Below are 21,883 nucleotides of genomic sequence, written 5' to 3' on the forward strand. Positions count from 1 at the left end.
TGGGCCAGATCTGTTCTCACTCCATTGATGTTGGTCCTCCCTGAATTAATTATCTTTACTCTGGATTATTCCTTGTCCTTTTTCATATTTAACCTAAACCTTATGATGCTATGATCACTGTCCCCTAAATATTTCCCTACTGTCACGATTCACTTGACCCACCTCATTCCCCAGAACCAGATCCAGCAATGCCTCCTTTCTTGTTGGACTCAGAACATGCTGATTTAGAAAATTCTCCGGAACACACTCTAGAAACTCTTGCCCCTCTCTGCTTTTTACACTATTACTATCCCAGTCTATATTAGGATAATTAAAGTCCCCCATTTTATCTACTGTATAATTCTTGCACCTCTCTGTAATTTCCTTGCAAATTTGTTCCTCTATATCCTTCCCACTAGTTGATGGCATATAGAATACCCCCAGCAATGAAATGTTACCTCTATTGTTTCTTTGCTGTAACCAAATAGATTGACTTGTCTAGGACATCCTCTCTCTCCAGCACTGTAATGTTTTCCTTAATCAATTCCTTCCCTATCTTTGCTGAACACCTTTTATCCAGGAATTTAGTGTGACTTGAGCTAGATTGCAAGTGGTGCTGCAACAGGTGACATAAATCTGTAACAGTCTCCCTGGTGAAGCACATTTGCGAACTGGTTTTAGAATGGATGCATCCAATGCTTATGAACTGTAGCATCCTTAAAATGGCATAGAACCTTCATTAAGCGTGCCTGACTCAACATAGCATTGGAAGCACTTCTTGTGGATGTTGGGTGTGAGATATCCCCATGCAAAACTCCTTCCCCTAACATCCGTTTTACCAGCATGCGACAGGCTGTGTGAATTGAAATCCTCCCTTTTTCTATTGAGAACTTTTAAATTTCACAATACTGTCACTTTTTCTTCTCTCTGCTGCAGCTTTTATTCTCGTGGGATCTACTTCACCATCTATCCTTTGTTTTTCTTTTTCTTTTGAAGGCTGTACCTTTGGTTCTTTTGCTTTCTTTTTGCAGTGTTTTTGTTGCTTTGTGATGGGGGTTAGAGTGGAGATCTTAGTGTTGTGAGGGAAGAATGGAGAGTGCAAAATTTTGCAGCAATTAGAGGCTCATTTATTGAGTGCTGTCAATCTGACCAGTCAATAAATTATATGTACCTATTTTTAAATATTATATGTAAAAATAAAAATGCCATTAATTTTGAGGTGGTAGGACCAGTGGAGGCTTCAGAGTTCCTCACAGTGGGGACATCAAAAGCAGGTGGGCCGCAGAAAAACAAGCCCCTGGATTCAATATAAACAAAAACAAACAGCAAATAATCACCAAATTATAGGTGAGAAGCTCAACAGGCTGGGAGTGTGTGATGGGGTTAACATTGAAAAAATTAATGGAAACAAAGAAAAGCCTTCAGAATATTTGAATTTAAAAAATCAAAAAGAAATCAGAGAGCTCTTCAGGAATAGAACTATGTAGGAGATGACACTACCTGAAGTGCTCTGCATGATGTATCATGATCCTACCATTAGTATAATTGAATCTTTATGCCATGTGTTTTTATAACATCCTTTTGAATACATTAGTGCTAATACAGGAAAATAAAAATAGGGCGATATGAATAAGTTTATAGCGCCATCCATTATAGGTGCTGGAAGGTGGGATTAGATTGGGCGGCTAGTTTTTTCAGCCAGTGCAGACACGATGGGCTGAATGGCCTCTTTCTGTGCTGTAATTTTTCTATGGTTCTGTGGTTCTTCTATGGTGCTACCATCCCTGATTTGGTCTCACTTATCAATAGCGTAAAATAAAAATACCTTTCATTTTCAACAGGCTGATAATGATCATGTACATTTGTGGTATACCGACCATTGCTACACACAGATTTCAGATAATCCAGGTAATCTCTTTAATTATTTTAATTTTTGAAAGGTAGGATTTTATGTTTTGAGCAAATGTTACAGTTTTCCAGAAAATTGGTTTGAAATTCAGTGATGAAGATCACAAAATATATAATTCATAGTTGAAATAGGCATTCAATAATCTTCCCTTTTTGTTGTACACTACTTTCCACCCAGTGTTAGAACATCAATATCAGCTTGCATTTGTATAGTTCCAAGTAAGATGTCCCAGGACAATTTACAGGCATGTAATCGACCAAAAATTGGCATTGAGTCAAAGGAAGAGATGCCAGAATATGACGAAATGTTTGATCAAAGAGATTAGTTGTGAAGAGTGCCATAATGAAGGGAAGGATGACAAAGAGGTTTAAAGAAGGCATTCCAGAGCTTAGAGCCTCTAAGGCTGTAAATGGTGGGGCAAACGAAGTGGGGAATGCATAATAGATCAATGTTGGTAGAATGCAGATTTCTGGAAATTGTCGATGCACTGCAGCAATGCACCAAGGCTACTCAGGCAGCACCTTCCAAACCTGCAACCTCTACCACCTAAAGGGACAAAGGCAGCAGATGCGCGGGTACATCACCACCTGCAAGTTCCCTTCCAAGCCACATACCATCTTGACTTGGAACTATATCGCCGTTCCTTCACTGTTGCTAGGTCAGAACCCTGGAACTCCCTATTGGAATGTGGGTGTACCTGCCCCACATGGACTGCAGCAGTTTAAGAATGCAGCTAACAACCACTTTCTCATGGGCAGTTAGGGATGGGCAATAAATGCTGGCCTGGCCAGTGACGCCCATATCCCATGAAACGAATAAAAAAAACTTGTAGATTTCAGGCCCAATGGCAATGTGGAGCAACATCCTCTATAGGAAGGGCAGAGCCCCGGGCATCAGGAGGACAGGAAGGCAACAGAGGCTCTACCCTCACCATGGAATATATGGCTGAAGAAAGAGCTACCTTGAGATGACCTAGAACTAGTACTGGAGGACACTGCGACTCTTCAGGCAGATGGTCACAGAGATTTGGGTCCTCGTGGCTGAAGGCCTCACACCTTGCAGCACTGCTCACCATGCCCTGCTAGTAGTTGTCAAAGTCACTGTGGCCTTAAACCTCTTTGCCTTTGGCTCCTTCCAAGGATCAGCTGTGCACCTGCAAGCAGCAGCACACCACTGCATATAGCAGGGTACTGATGCCCTCTTTGCAAAAGCTGGGCAGTACCTCCAATTCCATACAGATGGTGCTCACAGGCACAGAGAGCAGTGGGTTTTGCCTCCATTGTTGGTTTCCCCCAGATGTGGAGCATCATCGATTGCACTCAGGTAGCCATCAAGGCACCGCGTGACCATCTATTGAGATTCGTCAACAGGAAGGGCGTCCAGTCCCTCAATATTCAACTGGTCTGCAACCACAAGAGTTTCCTGCAGGAGTGCATTTGTTTTCCTTGCAGGTGCCATGACTCCTTCGTCCTCTGGCAGTCCAGACTGCTACAGCTCTTCATTCCATTCCCCAAACTATGTGGATGAATTCTAAGGGAGAAGGGATAACCCTTGAAGAGATGGCTACTCATCCCTCCATGAGAATGCGACACAGAAGCAGAGAGGTGCTACAACCGCAGTCATCTGCTCACTCGGGCAACCATTGAGCAGGCCATTTGGCTTCTGAAGATGTGGTTCCGGTTGGATTGCGCCCTCCAGTACACTCCTGCAAGGGTCTCGTGCATTGTGGTGGTCTGCTGTGCCTTCCATTACATGGTCCTCTGGGGAAGCGCAGACCTTGATGAGGGTGAAGTGCTGGATGGATACACCTCATCAGAGGGAGAGGAGGAGCAGGACATGGAGGAGGAATAGGAAAAGGAAGATGCAGAACACAGAGGTTCCCCGGCTACACAGAGAGGTGGCTGGGGCTCGAGGGTCTCGTCAGGATGCTATCAACATAAGGCATCTTCTGATTCAGGCTTGTTTCAGCTGAGTCCCTCTGACCCAGGAGGAATGACATAGTGTGGAACTCACTTTGAGCTGCTTATGAGAACATTTCCATTGAAGATACAGCCTGGAACAGGTCAACTTTTACCGCCAGTGAAGGATACACATTTGCCCAGAGGTTTATGGGCCTTTGCCCCCTTCACCACTTTATCCCGCTTTTCCTGTACCACCATTAATAAAAGGAGGCTCACATGTCTGACTTCATGTGTCAATATTTACATGGTGCTTCAAAGACAAAAAAAAGTACACATTTACTTGTGATAGATACCCCAGTGACCTACTCACTGCTCTGCCCGATACAGTGGCCTCCACTCTCAGCCATTTCTATGTGGTGTTCCCCTTGTGGCCTCAAAAGAGGAGGAGGTAGCCTGCTGATTTGTCTTGACCTTCAGCTGAGATGCACATGGCGGTTGTCTTCGTTGTGGTGCTGCCAGTGGGGGCACCTTCAGTGGCTGCTGCAGCAGTGTCAATGCATGGGCAGCCTCCATCATTGGGCCTTGCTGTGCAGATACTCCCTCTGTCAGAGAGATCAAGGGGGCTGATGAGCCTGGGATCCTCGTCCTCTTCAGTGATTGCCTGAGCCTTCGGATGGCACTTCACCCATTGGAATGCAACTGGCATCCCCTCCAAACATCTCTGCATCATTAGCCCCACTGAGCAGTCAAGGCTATGCAGTGTGACATGCATCCTATAAATGTCAGTGCATAGTTCCTGCATCCACTGCAAGTCCTGCCGCATGTAGTTCTCCATGAGATTGGCCACTCTCTCAATGGAGGAGCTCATAAGCTCAAAACACTGAGCCATGGTGGCACACCTGAGCTGGATGGACACCTCCATTCTGAGCCTATGTCCCTGCACTGTCTCAGGGAACTTGGACATGTGGGAGCACATCTGTTGCTGCTGGAATAGATAAAGCCCCCTTTCCTGTGACTCCCGAGGCCCTGCATTTATGCCTAGCTCACCAGGACTGAGGCTGTCCTCCATCCTCCAACAGGGACTGCCCACAGCTACATCTGCCTCTGCCAGTGTCACTTCCTCCTGCACACGCGTGGAGTGCTCATCACCCATGCCACCCCGCCACTCTATTTATTCATGCGCGAGGACCCACTGAGAGGATTTTATCTGTGCTGGTGCAGGCTGCACTTGTAAGGTGTGACAGTGCTTGGTATGAGCTCTGCTTTGGCAGTGCTTGGCCCAATAATGGCAAAGGAGTTGGTCTTGACTTCAGCAACTCTGGTAGACACAAGAAGCGATCATGAGAGCTAGTCTTGGAGAGCAGAAGCCTCTGCAGTACTGAGACTTCCCAATTCATCTCAGTTTTTGGCATGCTGTCAGAGAGACAGGAGTTTTTTTTATTCATTCATGGGATACGGGCATCACTGGCCAGACCAGCATTTATTGCCCTTGAGAATGTGATGGTGAGCTGCCTTCTTGAACCACTGCAGTCCTTGTGGTGTAGATACACCAACAGTGCTGTTAGGAAGGGAATTCCAGGATTTTGGCCCAGCGACAGTGAAGGAATAGCGATATAGTTACAAGTCAGAATGGTGTGTGGCTTGGAGGGAACTTGCAGGTGGTGGTGTTTCCATGCATCTGTTACACTTGTCCTTCTAGGTGGTGGAGGTCGTGGGTTTGGAAGGTGCTGTCTAAGGAGTCTTGCTGCATTTTGCTGCAGTGCATCTTGTAGATGGTACACAGTACTGCCACTGTGCGTTAGTGGCGGAGGGAGTGAATGTTTGTGGATGGGGTGCCAATCAAGCGGGCTGCTTTGTCCTGGATGGTGTCGAGCTCCTTGAGTGTTGTTGGAGCTGCACCCATCCAGGCAAGTGGAGAGTATTCCATCACACTCCTGACTTGTGCCTTGTAGATGCTGGACAGGCTTTGGGGAGTCAGGAGGTAAGTTACCCGTCACAGGATTCCTAGCCTCTGACCTATTCTTGTAGCCACGGTATTTATATGGTTACTCCAGTTAAGTTTCTGGTCAATAGTAATCCCAGGATGTTGATAGTGGGGAATTCAGTGATCGTAATGCCATTGAATGTCAAGGGGAGATGGTTAGATTCTCTCTTGTTTGAGATTGTCATTGCCTGGTACTTGAGTGGTGCGAATGTTACTTGCCACTTATCAGCTCAAGCCTGGATATTATCCAGGTCTTGCTGCATTTCTACAAGACTGCTTCAGTATCTGAGGAATCGCGAATGGTGCTGAATATTGTGCAATCATCAGTGAACATCCCCACTTCTGACCTTATGATGGGGGGAAGGTCATTGATGAAGCAGCTGAAGATGGTTGTCCTAGGACACCACCCTGAGGAACTCCTGCAGTGATGTCCTGGAGCTGTGATGATTGACCTCCAACAACCACAACCATCTTCCTTTGGTAAGGTAGGTAAGACTCCAAATAGCGCAGAGTTTTCCCCCTGACTCCAATTTTGCTAGGGCTCCTTGATGCCATACTCGGTCAAATGCTGCCTTGATGTCAAGGGCAGTCACTCTCAGCTCACCTCTTGAGTTCAGCTCTTTTGTTCATGTTTGAACCAAGTCTGTAATGAGGTCAGGAGCTGAGTGACCCAAACTGAGCATCACTGAGCAGGTTATTGGTGAGCGAGTGCCGCTTGATAGCATTGTTGACGACAGCTTCCATCACTTTACTGATGATTGAGAATAGACTAATTGGGAGGTAATTGGCCAGGCTGGATTTTTCCTGCTTTTTGTGTGCAGGACATACCTGGGCAATTTTCCACATTGCAGGGTATATGCCAGTGTTGTAGCTGTACTGGAGCAGCTTGGCTAGGGGTGCAACAAGTTCTGGAATATAGATCTTCAGTGCTATTGCCGGAATATTGTCAGGGCCCATAGCCTTTGCAGTATCCAGTGCCTTCAGTTGTTTCTTGATATCATGTGGAGTGAATCGAATTGGCTGAAGTCTGGCATCTGTGATGCTGGGGACTTCAGGAGAAGTGCCAAGATGGATCATCCACTCAGCACTTCTGGCTGAAGATTGTTGCAATTGCTTCAGCCTTATCTTTTGCACTAATGTGCTGGGCTCATTTGTGGAGCCACCTGCTCCAGTTAGTTGTTTCATTGTCCACCATCATTCATGACTGGATGTGCAAAGGAAGGGCTGTAGATGTCATATACATGGACTTCAGTAAGGCGTTTGATAAGGTTCCCCATGGTAGGCTGATGGAGAAAGCGAAGGCGCATGGGGTCCAAGGTGTACTCGCTAGATGGATAAAGAACTGGCTGGGCAACAGGAGACAGAGAGTAGCAGTGGAAGGGAGTTTCTCAAAATGGAGACGTGTGACCAGTGGTGTTCCACAGGGATCCGTGCTGGGACCTCTGTTGTTTGTGATATACATAAATGATTTGGAGGAAAGTATAGGTGGTCTGATTAGCAAGTTTGCAGACGACACTAAGATTGGTGGAGTAGCAGATAGTGAAGGGGACTGTCAGAGAATACAGCAGAATATAGATAGACTGGAGAGTTGGGCAGAGAAATGGCAGATGGAGTTCAATCAGGGCAAATGCGAGGTGATGCATTTTGGAAGATCCAATTCAAGAGTGAAGTATACAGTAAATGGAAAAGTCCTGGGGAAAATTGATGTACAGAGAGATTTGGGTGTTCAGGTCCATTGTTCCCTGAAGGTGGCAACGCAGGTCAATAGAGTGGTCAAGAAGGCATACGGCATGCTTTCCTTCATCGGACGGGGTATTGAGTACAAGAGTTGGCAGGTCATGTTACAGTTGTATAGGACTTTGGTTCGGCCACATTTGGAATACTGCGTGCAGTTCTGGTCGCCACATTACCAAAAGGATGTGGATGCTTTGGAGAGGGTGCAGAGGAGGTTCACCAAGATGTTGCCTGGTATGGAGGGCGCTAGCTATGAAGAGAGGTTGAGTAGATTAGGATTATTTTCATTAGAAAGACGGAGGTTGAGGGGGGACCTGATTGAGGTGTACAAAATCATGAGAGGTAAAGACAGGGTGGATAACAAGAAGCTTTTTCCCCAGAGTGGGGGATTCAATTACAAGGGGACACGAGTTCAAAGTGAAAGGGGAAAAGTTTAGGGGGGGATATGCGTGGAAAGTTCTTTACGCAGAGGGTGGTGGGTGCATGGAACGCATTACCAGCGGAGGTGGTAGACGCGGGCACGATAGCGTCTTTTAAGATGAATCTAGACAGATACATGAATGGGCAGGAAGTAAAGAGATACAGACCCTTAGAAAATAGGCGACAGGTTTAGATAGAGGATTTGGATCGGCGTAGGCTTGGAGGGCCGAAGGGCCTGTTCCTGTGCTGTAATTTTCTTTGTTCTTTGTTCTTTGTGGCAGGACTGCAGAGCTTAGAACTGATCTGTTGGTTAGGGGATTGCTTAGCTTTGTCTGTTGCATGCTGCTTACGCTGTTTGGCGTGCAAGTAGTCCTGAGTTGTAGCTTCACCAGGCTGACACCTCGGTTTGCATATGTCTGGTGCTGCTCCTCGCATGCCCTCCTGCAGTCTTCATTGAACTACACTTGTTCCCCCGGATTGATGGTAATGGTAGAGTCGGGTTTATGCTGGGCAATGAGGTTACAGATTGTGCTGCTGCTGATGGCCCACAGCGCCTCATTGATGCCCAGTTTTGCATTGCTAGATCTGTTTGAAATCTATCCTGTTTAGCACAGTGGTAATGCCAGACAACACGATGGAGGGTATCCTCAATGTGAAGATGGGACTTCATCTCCACAAGTACTGTGCAATGGTCACTCCCAGCAATACTGTCATGGACAGATGCATCTGCGACAGGCAGTTTGGTGAGGACGAGGTCAAGTATGTTTTTCCCTTTTTGTTGTGCAATGCACCCACTTAATGTACGTATTGTAGTCTCTTCTCACCAACTCCACCACGAATGTCCATGTCGCTTTCCCTGACTTCCTCTTTATCAGTGACCTTGCCGATCTCCGTGGCTCCCTCTTCAATTGTAGTGATGATGTGTAGCTAGGGAACCCCTCCTCCTGTCTTGGCCCTCTTGTGGGCATTATGTGCCCATTTCTCCTGCAAGGACAAAAAAGAGATCAGACACTGCTGGCCTCTATGGTGAATGCCAGTGGCTCATATTCATAAGAAGCTGCATGCATCAGTACTGGCAGGTCCTCAGCAGAGCTATAGCTCTGAGCCTTGCTGAGGGGTCAGTACGTACCCTGAGCACACACTCCTCCCATGTTCTGGAGCAGCATGCTCCTCAGCTGGTGTGTCTGCTGGAGGTTAAATACCTAGAGGCCTGGCCCTCAGGTTCGGCATTGCACTCACCTTGCCAGAGAAAATAAGCTTTTGTGGTCCACACTCTATCTGCTTATTGTGTTGGTGACCTCTATCCAGGCCTGCTTGCTCTGGAGGGGGAGAAAGTGGCCTGTGGGAAGAGGACCTCCCTCTTCTCCTTCACTGCCTCGAGGAGGATCTTCAGGTCAGCATCCGCAAAATTAGGGGCTGCTCTGCCCCAGATTCCAGGTCTCTGCCTCTCCTGCTCCATCTTCATTCCAGCAAGTTTAAATTGGGTTTAAATTGGGCCCACTCTCTTTCTGTTCCCCCTCCATTCCCACCCCCATAACTGTTAATTGGCAGTTCAATCTGCCTCTAGCCAATTAACAGTCTGCCCCCTTGAAAATCGGGAGTTATGTGTGCTCTCCACCCCACCAGTGGGCAGGATCAGGACCTGAAACAGTCCCAATGCCCATTTCCTGCTGCCGGAAAGAAAATCCTGCCAGTGGTTGCAGGGTAACCAAGGTTGGGAACTAAATATTCCACTTGACTTTTAGAAGAGGTAAGCAAATGAAAAAGGCGGTGGAGTAGCCCTGTTATTAAAGGATGAGTTCAAGGTATTTGAGAAAAGATCTTCGGAAAAAATTCTGAGGGACGGGATTAATCTCCACTTGGAGAGGCAGGGAGTAATCAGGGATAGTCAGCACGGCTTTGTTAGGGGGAGATCGTGTCTAACTAACTTGATTGAATTTTTCGAGGAGGTGACTAAATGTGTAGATGAGGGTAAGGCAGTTTATGTAGTCTACATGGACTTCAGTAAGGCTTTTGATAAGGTCCCACATGGGAGATTGGTTAAGAAGGTAAGAACCCATGGGATCCAGAACAATTTGGCAAATTGGATCCAAAATTGGCTTGGTGGCAGGAAACAGAGGGTAATGGTTGAGGGTTGTTTTTGCGAGTGGAAGCCTGTGACCAGTGGTGTACCACAGGGATCGATGCTGGGACCCTTGCTGTTTGTAGTGTACATTAATGATTTTGACATGAATAGAGGAAGTATGATAAGTAAGTTTGCAGATGACACAAAAATTGACGGTGTATATAGTGAGCAGGAAAGCCTTAGATTACACGACGATATAGATGGGCTGGTAAGATGGGTGGAGCTGTGGCAAATGGAATTTAATCCTGAGAAGTGTGAGGTGATGCATTTTGGGAGGACTAACAAGGCAAGGGAATGTACAATGGATGGTAGGATCCTAGGAAGTACAGAAGGTCAGAGGGACCTTGGTGTACTTGTCCATAGATCACTGAAGGCAGCAGCACAGGTAGATAAGGTGGTAGGAAGGCATATGGGATGCTTGTCTTTTTTAGCCGAGGCATGGAATATAAGAGTAGGGAGGTTATGATGGAGCTGTATAAAACGCTAGTTAGGCCACAGCTGGAGTACTATGTACAGTTCTGGGCACCACACCTATAGGAAGGATGTGATTGCACTGGAGAGGATGCAGAGGAGATTCACCAGGATGTTGCCTGGGCTGGAGCATTTTAGCAATGAAGAGAGACTGAAAAGGCTAGGGTTGATTTCCTTAGAGCAGAGAATGCTGAGGGGGGACATGATTGAGGTATACAAAATTATGAGGACATTGATAGGTTAGATAGGAAGAGACTTTTTTCCTTAGCAGAGGGGTCAATAACCAGGGGGCGTAGATTTAAGGTAAGGGGCAGGAGGTTTAGAGGGGATTTGAGGAAAAAAAATTTCACTCAGAGGGTGGTTGGAATCTGGAACGCACTGCCTGAAGTGGGATAGAGGCAGGAATCCTCACAACATTTAAGAAGTATTTAGATGAGCACTTTAAGTGCCATCGCATACAAGGCTACGGGCCAAGTGCTGGAAAATGGGACTAGAATAGTTAGGTGCTTGATGGCCAGCACAGACACAATGGGTCGAAGGACCTGTTTCTGTGCTGTATGACTCTATGACTCTATCTTAGCCCAAAATCATATAATGTAGAATCAGTATTGGTGGAGCAATGAAATACTCAAAGGCAGAAAACACTGGTGGGACTAATTTTTTGGCCTCCTAACAGTAATCATTGTGTTGGACAGAGTATAAATCAGGGTATAAGAGGAGCATGTAGCAAGGGAATTGCAATAATTTTGGGGGACTTTAATCTTCATCGAGACCGGACAAGCTAGTTTGGCACAAGTCGCTTGGAGGATGAATTCATGGAATGCATTTGCAACAGTTTTCAAGAACTAGGGAACAAGTTATTTTAGATCTGATGAAAGGTTATACAGTCCTGAAATGTTAACTCTGTTTTTCTCTCCACAGATGCTGCCTGGCCTGCTGAGTATTTCCAGAATTTTCTGTTTTTATTTCAGATCTAGTATTTTGCAATGAGACCAGCTTAATTAGTAATCTTATAATAAAGGCTGCTTTGAGGAAGAGGAATCAGAATATGATAGAATTTCATATTAAGTTTGGAAGATGTGGTTCATTCCAAAAGTAGTGTCTTAGATTTAAACAAAGTCAATTACGGAGGTATGAGGGGCGAGCTGGCTGAGGAAGATTGGAAAATTAGATTAAAATATGTGACAATATAAGCAATGGCAAACATTTAAAGAAATAATTCATAATTCTCAGGAATATAACATTTCCTTACTTACTGACTAAGTAGAGAAGGTAACAACTATGTATACGAAATTCATCTCTGGAGTGCCACCTCTTCAAAATGGCACCCGCGCAGGTGACCCAGCACAAGCTGGAAGCCTGTGAAGCAGCACTATCCTGATGTCACACAGCCAACTGGCTGATGCAATGCCAGGATACCTAATTTGGACCACACTGGCCCTGATACTGAATGCATCCATCACTCTGCAAACAGCCACATAGATGCAAGTTAGGAATGTACAAGTGTTCCTTAAAGGGCCAGACACTGAAATTGCAGGTACCTTGCGCAGAGCTACATGCCATCGCCACTGCCACCTTCATGAGTTCTGTGGAGTAATGGCTGGGCGAGAAGGGGATGAGACACCTGGAGCTATCGCCAGGTCCTGGTACTCCTGAAAGGGTGAAGTAGCGTCTGTCTGCAGCATCTGGGATTCCTTTCAGGGTGCTCCTGGTCTGGACAGCAGCTCCTTGATGGTGATACCAGGCCTCACAGAGGGGCTCCTGCACCTGTGAAGGGGGCCCTCCAAGCCTTAGACAACTAGAGGACAACCGCCACAGTCGTCGAAAGCAATGTCGTAGGAAGGTCAGTAGACTACCACCACCTCAGCTGGGGCACCAGCAAACATGTGATAAAGTCCTCTCAGGGTGCTGCTGGTCTTGACAGCAGCTGAATTTCTATGCCTCAGAATCATTCCAGGACTCCTCAGGAGATATCTGCGTTATCTCCCAGCCTGATGTTCGTTGTCACCTTAATGTGTATTTGTCTTAAATGAATTGTAAAAAGAATCCTTTAATTTTTTAAGTGCTACTGGGCCATTAACAGTTCACTGGCTCCCACAAAGGATTTGACAGGAAGGAGCACTGAGTGAGGTTATGGCATTCCCATGCTGGTTGGCAGTGTGACATCAGGATAGTGCTGCTTCACAGGTTTCCAGCATGTGCAGGGTCACCTGTGTGGATGCCATTTTGAAGAGGTGTCACTCCAAATTTGATGATGGGTCCAGGAAAATGGTGAGCTCATTCAAGGAAACGACAACAGGTCTGCAGAAGGTGAAAGATTTATTAGATTGACTGGGTGTGTATGTAAGGCTCATGTGAAATGTGCATGTATTAGTGCGGTGCGAGCCTCCCTTGCACGTACCTCAGGTGCCTTGCCTGCTGCCGCTTGGGGTCTTCATCTTGTTGTGCCTGGTCACCATCCCCTGGAGGAGGCATCGCGATCCTGGATGTCCTCATTGTTCAAAGTCTCTCCCCTATGTAGCGCCAGATTGTGCAGAGCATAGCAGACCACCAAGGTACGTGAGACCCTTGCTGGGCTATATTGAAGGGCTCCACCAGATCTATCCAGGCATCTGAACTGCATCTTCAGAAGGCCTTTGATCTGTTCAATAGTTGTTTGAGCTGTTCTGTGGCAGCTGTTGTATCTCTCCTCTGCACCTGTGCTTAGATTCCTCAAAGGCATAAGTAGTCATCTCTTCAGTGGACAGCCCATGGCACCTAGTATCCATCCTTGAAGGCGCACAGAGGGCCTGAAAAGATCAGGCACCTGGGAGTGCCTTAGTGTGTAGGTGTCATGACAGCTTCCTGCAAATCTTGCACAGACTTGAAGGATCTGTTTGCGGTGGTCGCAGACCAGTTGTACATTGAGTGAGTGGGAGCCCTTGCTGTTGACAAAAGCTTCTGCCTGGTCTGTGGTAGCCTTGATGGCCAAATGTGTGCATTCGATGTCACCCTGCATCTAGGGGAATGCAGCGATGGGCCTGATTCCTACACCCCTCTCAGCTTGACTGCTTGGATTGGTGCGAAAATGAACGTATTGGCTGGCCCTCTTGAACATGGCGCTGGTGACGCTCTCCATTCATCAATGAGTCACAGGCTGGGAGATAACACAGATATCTCCTGAAGATTCCTGGAATGATCCTGAGGCATAGAAATTCAGCACCATGGTGACCTTCAATGCCTCTCCCCACAGGGTTCAGCTCATCCGTCATCATGGTACATAGCTCGGTGACTGTCTCCCTGGAGAGGTGCTGTCTTCAATGACACTTTTGCTTCAACATTTGCAGGAAGTTGAGTCTCTCTGGGGGTGTATTGCTGTCTGTGTGCTAGAGACTGGTTGTGTGCCCCTCTGCTCCCTCCTCCTCCCTGCTCTCTTACAGGCTCATAATTCTGGTACCCTGGTCATTGTGGATGTGGCTGCAGCTCTCTCCCTCTCTGATGCTCCTCCTCAGTGGAAATCTTGAAGCCTGAGTGAATGAGCCCCATGGAAAATAACTGCACTCAGTTCTCTGGGCCTCCCACACTGCACCCCGCCCCTTGCACCCCCTTGCTTTGTACATGCAGGTGTCAAGTCCCAGAGGGCATTCAAGCAGAACCCTAACAGCTCTGTAGGTTTATCTATCCCACATGGACTGCAGCGGTTCAAGAAGGCAGCTCACCACCTTCTCAAGGGCAATTAGGGATGAGCAATCAACACCTAGCCAGCGACGTCCACATCCCAGGAATGAATAATTGAAAAAAAAAGAATTCCCTGCTGTTCCAGTGAAGTTTACCTCAGCTCCCGATTGCTACTTCTGTTGTCCACCCAGCTCTACCCTCCCTGCCAAGCCATGCTACCTCTGGCAGTGGTTGCCGACTGCAGCTAACATATAGCTGGTGAGGGTCTGCAGTGCCGTTATTCCCATGCATCCGTCGAAAAATTAGAAATGCCTGGTAAAATTGCTGTTAATTGACTGTTTAACAGGCTTAATTACCTGCCAGCTGCATCCAGTGCGACCTCCTCCCACCAGCCCAGCTGCCTTTGGTAATATCTGGTTACAAACTGAAAACATCAGGCTTCCCTCCCGATGGCTATTTCCGTCATTTTACCACTCCTCCTGCCTCTTAGCCCATCTCCATTGGCTGATAAAATTCTTCCCCGAGTGTCAGATCAAGTTACAGAGCTGCTTCTTCAGTGCTGGCAGTTGCTCTCCCTCTTTCTCCTTGGGCAGTCTTGGGTGTCTGAAAGCGGGAAATAAGAAGGAGAAGGCGGGTGGGAGGGAAAAGGTTGTAGTGGGAAACAAGAGGTCCATGACCACACCATCTGCAGCTTGCACATTATGCCAAATAGCAGGATGAGGGTGAGCTGGAAGTTGAGAACAGGCATAAGGCAGGAACATACTACCATCTGCAATGTTCTTAGTGATGCCAGGTGACACTGGCTCTATTGCTGTCAGCCCCATGATTCTGAAAGCTATCTCCTTTGTAGGGTTAAACAAGCAGGGGTCCTTGTCCATTGCAAGTTCTGCTCTGCTCCCTGCTCTTGTGTGCCACGGTCTTCTGCAAGAGAGAGGGTAGAATACCAGTGTGCAGCACTTTGTTTGAGTGATATTGCTGCCATAGCTGAATAACTGGAGGCATGTAAAGGTAACACAATGTGGGTGCGAGGTTGACATCACAGGTAGGTGATAGGTGAGTGATGGGGTTGTGGTGCACTGAGCAGAGTGAGAGGTTGGTGATGTGATAGGAACATAGGAAATAGGAGCAGGAGTAGGCCCATCGAACCTGCTCTGCCATTCAAACAGATCATGACTGATCATCTACCTCTACACCATTTTTCCCCACTATCCCCATATCCCTTGATGTCATTAGTATCCAAAAATCTATCGATTTCTGTCTTGAACATGCTCAATGATTGAGCTTCCACAGCCCTTTGGAGTAGAGAATTCCAAAGATTCACGACCCTCTAAGTAAAGAAATTCCTCCTCATCTCTGTCTTAAATGCCCTGCCCCTTATTCTGAGACTATGTTCCTGGTTCTAGGTTCACCAGCCAGAAACCTCCTTTCCACATTCACCCTGTCACGCCCTGTAAGAAATTTGTAAGTTTCAATGAGATGACCTCTCATTCTTCGAAACTCTAGAGAATACTGGCCCAGTTTCTGTAATCTCTCCTCATAAGACAGTTCTGCCATCCCAGGGATTAGTCTGGTAAACCTCCGCTGCAGATGGCAAGTATATCCTTCCTTAGATAAGGAGACCAAAACTGTACACAATGCTCCAGGTGCGGTCTCACCAAGGCTGTATACAATTGCAGCAAGACTTCTTTACTCCTGTACTCAAATCCCCTTGCAATGAAGGCCAACATACCATTTGCCGTCCTAATTGCTTGCTGCACCTGCATACTATCTTTTTATGACTTATCAACAAGGACAACCAGGTCCCTTTGGACATCAACACTTCCTAACCTCTCACCATTTAAGAAATATTATGCTGCCTTTCTGTTTTTCTGCCAAAGTGGATCACCTCACACTTATTCACACTATATTCCATCTGCCATGTTTTTGCCCGTACTTAGCCTGTCCAAGTCCCCTTGAAGCCTCCTTGCATCCTCCTCACAACTTACATTCCCACATAGTTTTGTGTCATCAGCAAATTTGGAAATACTATATTTAGTCCCCATATCCAAACCATTTATCTAGATTGTGAACAGCTGTGACCCAAGCACTGATCCTTGCAGTACCCCACTAGTAACAGCCTGCCATCCTGGGAATGACCCTCTCTGCTTTCTGTCTGTTAACCAATTCTCAATCCATAGCAGTATATTACCCCATCCCATGTGCTTTAACTTTGTTCACTAAGCTCCTGTGTGGTACCTTATCAAAAAACTTCTGAAAATCCAAATACACCACATCCACTGGTCTCCTTTATCTATGCTACAAGTAACATCCTCAAAAAACTCCAACAGGGTTGTCAAACATGATTTCCTTTTCATAAATCCATGTTGATACTGCCTAATCATATCATTATTTTCCATGTGTCCAGTTATCACATCCTTTACAATAGATTCTAACATTTTACCTACTACTGATGTCAAACTAACAGGCTTGTAGTTCTCCATTATCTCTCTCCGTCCTTTCTGAAATAGTGGGGTTACATTTGCTACTTTCCAGTTTGCAGGACCCCTTCCAGAATCTCTAGAACTTTGAAAGATAACCGCCAATGCATCCACTATCTCTATAGCCACCTCCTTCAATACTCTGGGATGAAGCTCATCTGATCCTAGGGATTTTATCAGCTTTCAGTCCAGGTTAGGAGATGACATGTGAAGTTGGATTCATTGCCCTTCTCTCCCCATTTGAGGTCATTAGACTTCATGTGGTACTGCCGCCAGGTCCTCAGGTCCAGATGCCGGGAATTGACCTCCATGACCATCTGCTCCCACTCCCTTCTGAGGGCGGTTCTTGAGGGCCTCTTGGCCCTTGCAAAACTATTGCACTTCCTTCTGCCCAATTCCACCACCAGTGCTGCATCCAACACCCTGGTAGTCTTTCTCTCTGCCCTGATGTTCAATTTTCTATCATTTAATTTCCAATATTATTCAGTGTAGCTTCCCTTTAAGAGGACAGCATGCCATTAAGGAGAGCAGGCTGGCTGCACCACGTGGATCACAGAGGCAGCTGGCAGCGCAAAGAAGAAGGAAGCAGTGCGGGATCTGATTGGCCACATGCTGCAATCAAGCAGATGAGATGAGTGCACCAAATTTAGATGCCATCCACTTCAATCGGAACTGGCGCAGGCACGTCGCAAATCATGCCCTTTTGCTCAAACACGAATGTGAATTTCTAGCCCATTATTAGATTAAAAGGCAAAGCTTACAATGCTGTCAAAAAGAGTAGTAACTCTGAGGAAGGTTTTTAAAAATCAGCAAAGGATGACCAAAATATTGATAGAGGGAGAAAATAGAATTTGGAGTGAATTAGCAAGAAATATAAAAACAGATTGTATGAACTACTTCCAGGGCGAAGTCTCGGAGGGCGGAGTTCCGGAGTGGTAAGTATAAAAACCTTACCTCGGGGATTCGCGGCCTACTTCCAGGGCGAAGGCTCGGAGGGCGGAGTTCCGGAGCAGTAAGTATATACAGTAAGTTACCTCGGGTGGTAAAAAACCCTGAAAAAGTGATGTCACAGGAAAGCTGTGACCTGATTGGCTGGTAGGGAATCTGCACTGAATTTGAAAATAAAACATTGATAAACTAATTAACCCTAATTAACTAATTAATTAATAAGTAGAGGAGTAACTAAACCGGAGGGAGGAGATTACTGTATTTAGCATTTAATATTTATAGTAGAAATCTAGCGCTAGGGACCATATAGTTAATTGTAACTTAATTTAGTAAGGATTTTAATAAGTAATTATTTTAAATTAATGTATTAATTAGTGCTAGAAATGTCACTTCGAGGGGTAAAGTGGTTCATCTGTGAGATGTGCGAGATCCGTGACGCTTCCAGCGTTACGGACAACTACATCTGCAGGAAGTGTACCCAATTGCAGCTCCTCACAGACCGCATGGATCGGTTGGAGCAGCAATTGGATGCACTTAGGAGCATGCAGGTGGCAGAAAGCATCATAGACAGGAGTTTTAGAGATGTGGTTACACCCAAGGTGCAGGCAGATGGATGGGTGACTGCTAGAAGGGGCAGGCAGTCAGTGCAGGAATCCCCTGTGGCTGTCCCCCGCTCTAACAAGTATACCGTTTTGAATACTGTTGGGGGGGATGGCCTATCAGGGGAAAACAACAGCAGCAGCCAGAGCAGTGGTACCACGACTGGCTCTGTTGTTCAGCAGGGGGGACAAAGCACAGAAGAGCAATAGTTATAGGCGACTCTATAGTCAGGGGCACAGATAGGCGCTTCTGTGGACGTGAAAGAGACTCCAGGATGGCATGTTGCCTCCCTGGTGCCAGGGTCAAGGATGTCTCTGAACGGGCAGGGGCATTCTGAAGGTGGAGAGTGAACAGCCAGAGGTTGTGGTACACATTGGTACTAACGACATAGGTAGGAAGAGTGATGAGGTCCTGCAGGGGGAGTTCAGGGGAGTTAGGTAGTATGTTTAAAAAACAGGACCTCTAGGGTTGTAATCTCGGGATTACTCTCTGTGTCACGTGCCAGTGAGGCTAGAAATAGGAAGATAGTGCAGCTAAACACGTGGCTAAACAGTTGGTGTAGGAGGGAGGGTTTCAGATATCTGGATCATTGGGATCTCTTCTGGGACAGGTGGGACCTGTACAAGAAGGACGGGTTGCATCTAAACTGGAGGGGCACAAATATCCTGGCTGTGAGGTTTGCTAGCGTCACTCGGGAGGGTTTAAACTAGTTTGGCAGGGGGGTGGGAACCAGAGTAGTAGGTCAGCAGGTGAAATAACTGAGGGGGAACTAGTGAATAAGGCCAGTAAGACTGGGAGGAGGAGCAGGCAGTGAGATAATGCTGAGCACAGCAGGACTGGTGGTTTGAAGTGCATTTGTTTCAATGCGAGAAGTATAACAGGTAAGGCAGATGAACTTAGAGCTTGGATTAGTACTTGGAACTATGATGTTGTTGCTATTACAGAGACTTGGTTGAGGGAAGGACAGGATTGGCAGCTAAACGTTCTGGGATTTAGATGCTTCAGGCAGGATAGCGGGGGATGTAAAAGGGGTGGGGGAGTTGCATTACTGGTTAAGGAGAATATCACAGCTGTACTGTGGAAGGACACCTTGGAGGGTTCATGCAGCGAGGCAATATGGGTAGAGCTCAGGAATAGGAATGGTGCAGTCACGATGTTGGGGGTTTACTACAGGCCTCCCAACAGCCAGTGGGAGATAGAGGAGCAGATATGTAGACAGATTTTGGAAAGATGTAAGAGCAACAGGGTTGTTGTAGTGGGTGATTTTAACTTCCCCTATATTGACTGGGACTCACTTAGTACTAGGGGATTGGATGGGGCAGAATTTGTAAGGAGCATCCAGGAGGGCTTCTTGAAACAATATGTAGATAGTCCAACTAGGGATGGGGCCATACTGGACCTGGTATTGGTGAATGAGCCCAGCCAGGTGGTCGAAGTTTCAGTGGGGGAACATTTCGGGAACAGTGACCATAATTCCATAAGTTTTAAGGTACTTGTGGATAAGGATAAGAGTAGTCCTCGGGTGAAGGTGCTAAATTGGGGGAAGGCTAATTATAACGATATTAGGCAGGAACTGAAGAATTTAGATTGGGGGCGGCTGTTTGAGGGTAAATAAACATCTGACGTGTGGGAGTCTTTCAAACGTCAGTTGATTAGAATTCAGGACCGGCATGTTCCTGTGAGGATGAAGGATAAGTTTGGCAAGTTTCGGGAACCTTGGATAGCGAGGGATATTGTGAGCCTAGTCAAAAAGAAAAAGGAAACATTCGTAAGGGCTAGAAGGCTGGGAACAGATGAAGCCCTTGAGGAATATAAAGAAAGTAGGAAGGAACTTAAGCAAGGAGTCAGGAGGGCTAAAAGGGGTCATGAAAAATCATTGGCAAAAAGGATTAAGGAGAATCCCAAGGCTTTTTAAACGTATATAAAGAGCAAGAGGGTAACCAGGGAAAGGGTTGGCTCACTCAAGGACAGAGGAGAGAATCTATCGGTAGAGCCAGAGGAAATGGGCGAGGTACTAAATGAATACTTTGCATCAGTATTCACTAAAGAGAAGGACTTGGTGGATGATGAGTCGAGGGAAGGGATTGTAGATAGTCTGGGTCATGTCGATATCAAAAAGGAGGCGGTGTTGGGCGTCTTGAAAAACATTAAGGTAGATAAGTCCCCAGGGCCTGATAGGATGAGGGAGGCAAGGGAGGAAATTGCTGGGGCCTTGACAGAAATCTTTGTATTGTCATTGGCTACAGGTGAGGTCCCAGAGGACTGGAGAATGTTGTTCCTTTGTTTAAGAAGGGTAGCAAGGATAATCCAGGAAATTACAGGCCGGTGAGCCTTACGTCAGCGGTAGGGAAATTATTGGAGAGGATTCTTCGGGACAGGATTTTCTCCCATTTGCAAACAAATGGACTTATTAGCGAGAGGCAGCATGGTTTTGTGAAGGGGAGGTCGTGTCTCACTAACTTGATCGAGTTTTTTGAGGAAGTGACGAAGATGATTGATGAAGGAAGGGCAGTGGATGTTGTCTACATGGACTTCAGTAAAGCCTCTTACAAGGTCCCTCATGGCAGACTGGTACAAAAGGTGAAGTCAAACGGGATCAGAGGTGAGCTGGCAAAATGGATACAGAACTGGCTCGGTCCTAGAAGACAGAGGGTAGCAGTGGAAGGGTGCTTTTCTGAATGGAGGGCTGTGACTAGTGGTGTTCCGCAGGGATCAGTGCTGGGACCTTTACTATTTGTAGTATATATAAATGATTTGGAGGAAAATGTAGCTGGTCTGATGAGTAAGTTGCGGATGGCACAAAGGTTGGTGGAGTTGCGGATAGTGACGAGGATTGTCAGAGGATACAGCAGGATATAGATCGGTTGGAGACTTGGGCGGAGAAATGGCAGATGGAGTTTAATCCGGACAAATGTGAGGTAATGCATTTTGGAAGGTCTAATACAGGTGGGAAGTATACAGTAAATGGCAGAAATTTAGGAGTATTGACAGGCAGAGAGATCTGGGCGTACAGGTCCACAGGTCACTGAAACGCAGGTGGATAAGGTAGTCAAGAAGGCATACGGCATGCTTGCCTTCATCAGTCGAGGCATAGAGTATACAAATTGGCAAGTCATGCTGCAGCTGTATAGAATCTTAGTTAGGCCACACTTAGAATATTGCGTACAATTCTGGTCGCCACACTACCAGAAGGATGTGGAGGCATTGGAGAGGGTACAGAAGAGGTTTACCAGGATGTTGCCTGGTCTGGAGGGTATTAGCTATGAGGAGATGTTGGATAGACTCGGATTGTTTTCGCTGGAACGACGGAGGTGGTGGGGCAACATGATAGAGGTTTAAAAGTTATGAGTGGCATGGACAGAGTGGATAGTCAGAAGCTTTTTCCCAGGGTGGAAGAATCAGTTACTAGGGGACATAGGTTTAAGGTGCGAGGGGCAAAGTTTAGAGGGGATGTGCGAGGCAAGTTTTTTACACAGAGGGTGGTGAGTGCCTGGAACTTGCTGCCGGGGGAGGTGGTGGAAGCAGGTATGTAGCAACGTTTAAGAGGCATCTTGACAAATACATGAATAGGATGGGAATAGAGGGATACGGTCCCCGGAAGTGCAGAAGGTTTTAGTTTAGACAGGCATCAAGATCGGCGCAGGCCTGTTCCTGTGCTGTACTGTTCTTTGTTCCTTG

At 46.6% G+C, this 21,883-nt stretch overlaps 1 protein-coding gene across 1 annotated transcript in view; it reads left to right on the forward strand.

The window, feature by feature from the left end:
- The first annotated feature begins 822 nt into the window (after window positions 1-822).
- LOC137373316 (cation channel sperm-associated auxiliary subunit beta-like) overlaps window positions 823-21,883 on the forward strand; it is a 96,618-nt gene continuing 75,557 nt past the window's right edge. Inside the window, exons 1-2 of the mRNA XM_068038140.1 lie at window positions 823-834; window positions 1,821-1,887. Coding sequence (XP_067894241.1) covers window positions 823-834; window positions 1,821-1,887 — 79 coding nt within the window. The remainder of the gene's footprint in view (window positions 835-1,820; window positions 1,888-21,883) is intronic.

The sequence above is a fragment of the Heterodontus francisci genome, chromosome 9 (assembly GCF_036365525.1).
Source record: "Heterodontus francisci isolate sHetFra1 chromosome 9, sHetFra1.hap1, whole genome shotgun sequence".
Classification (NCBI taxonomy): Eukaryota; Metazoa; Chordata; class Chondrichthyes; order Heterodontiformes; family Heterodontidae; genus Heterodontus; species Heterodontus francisci.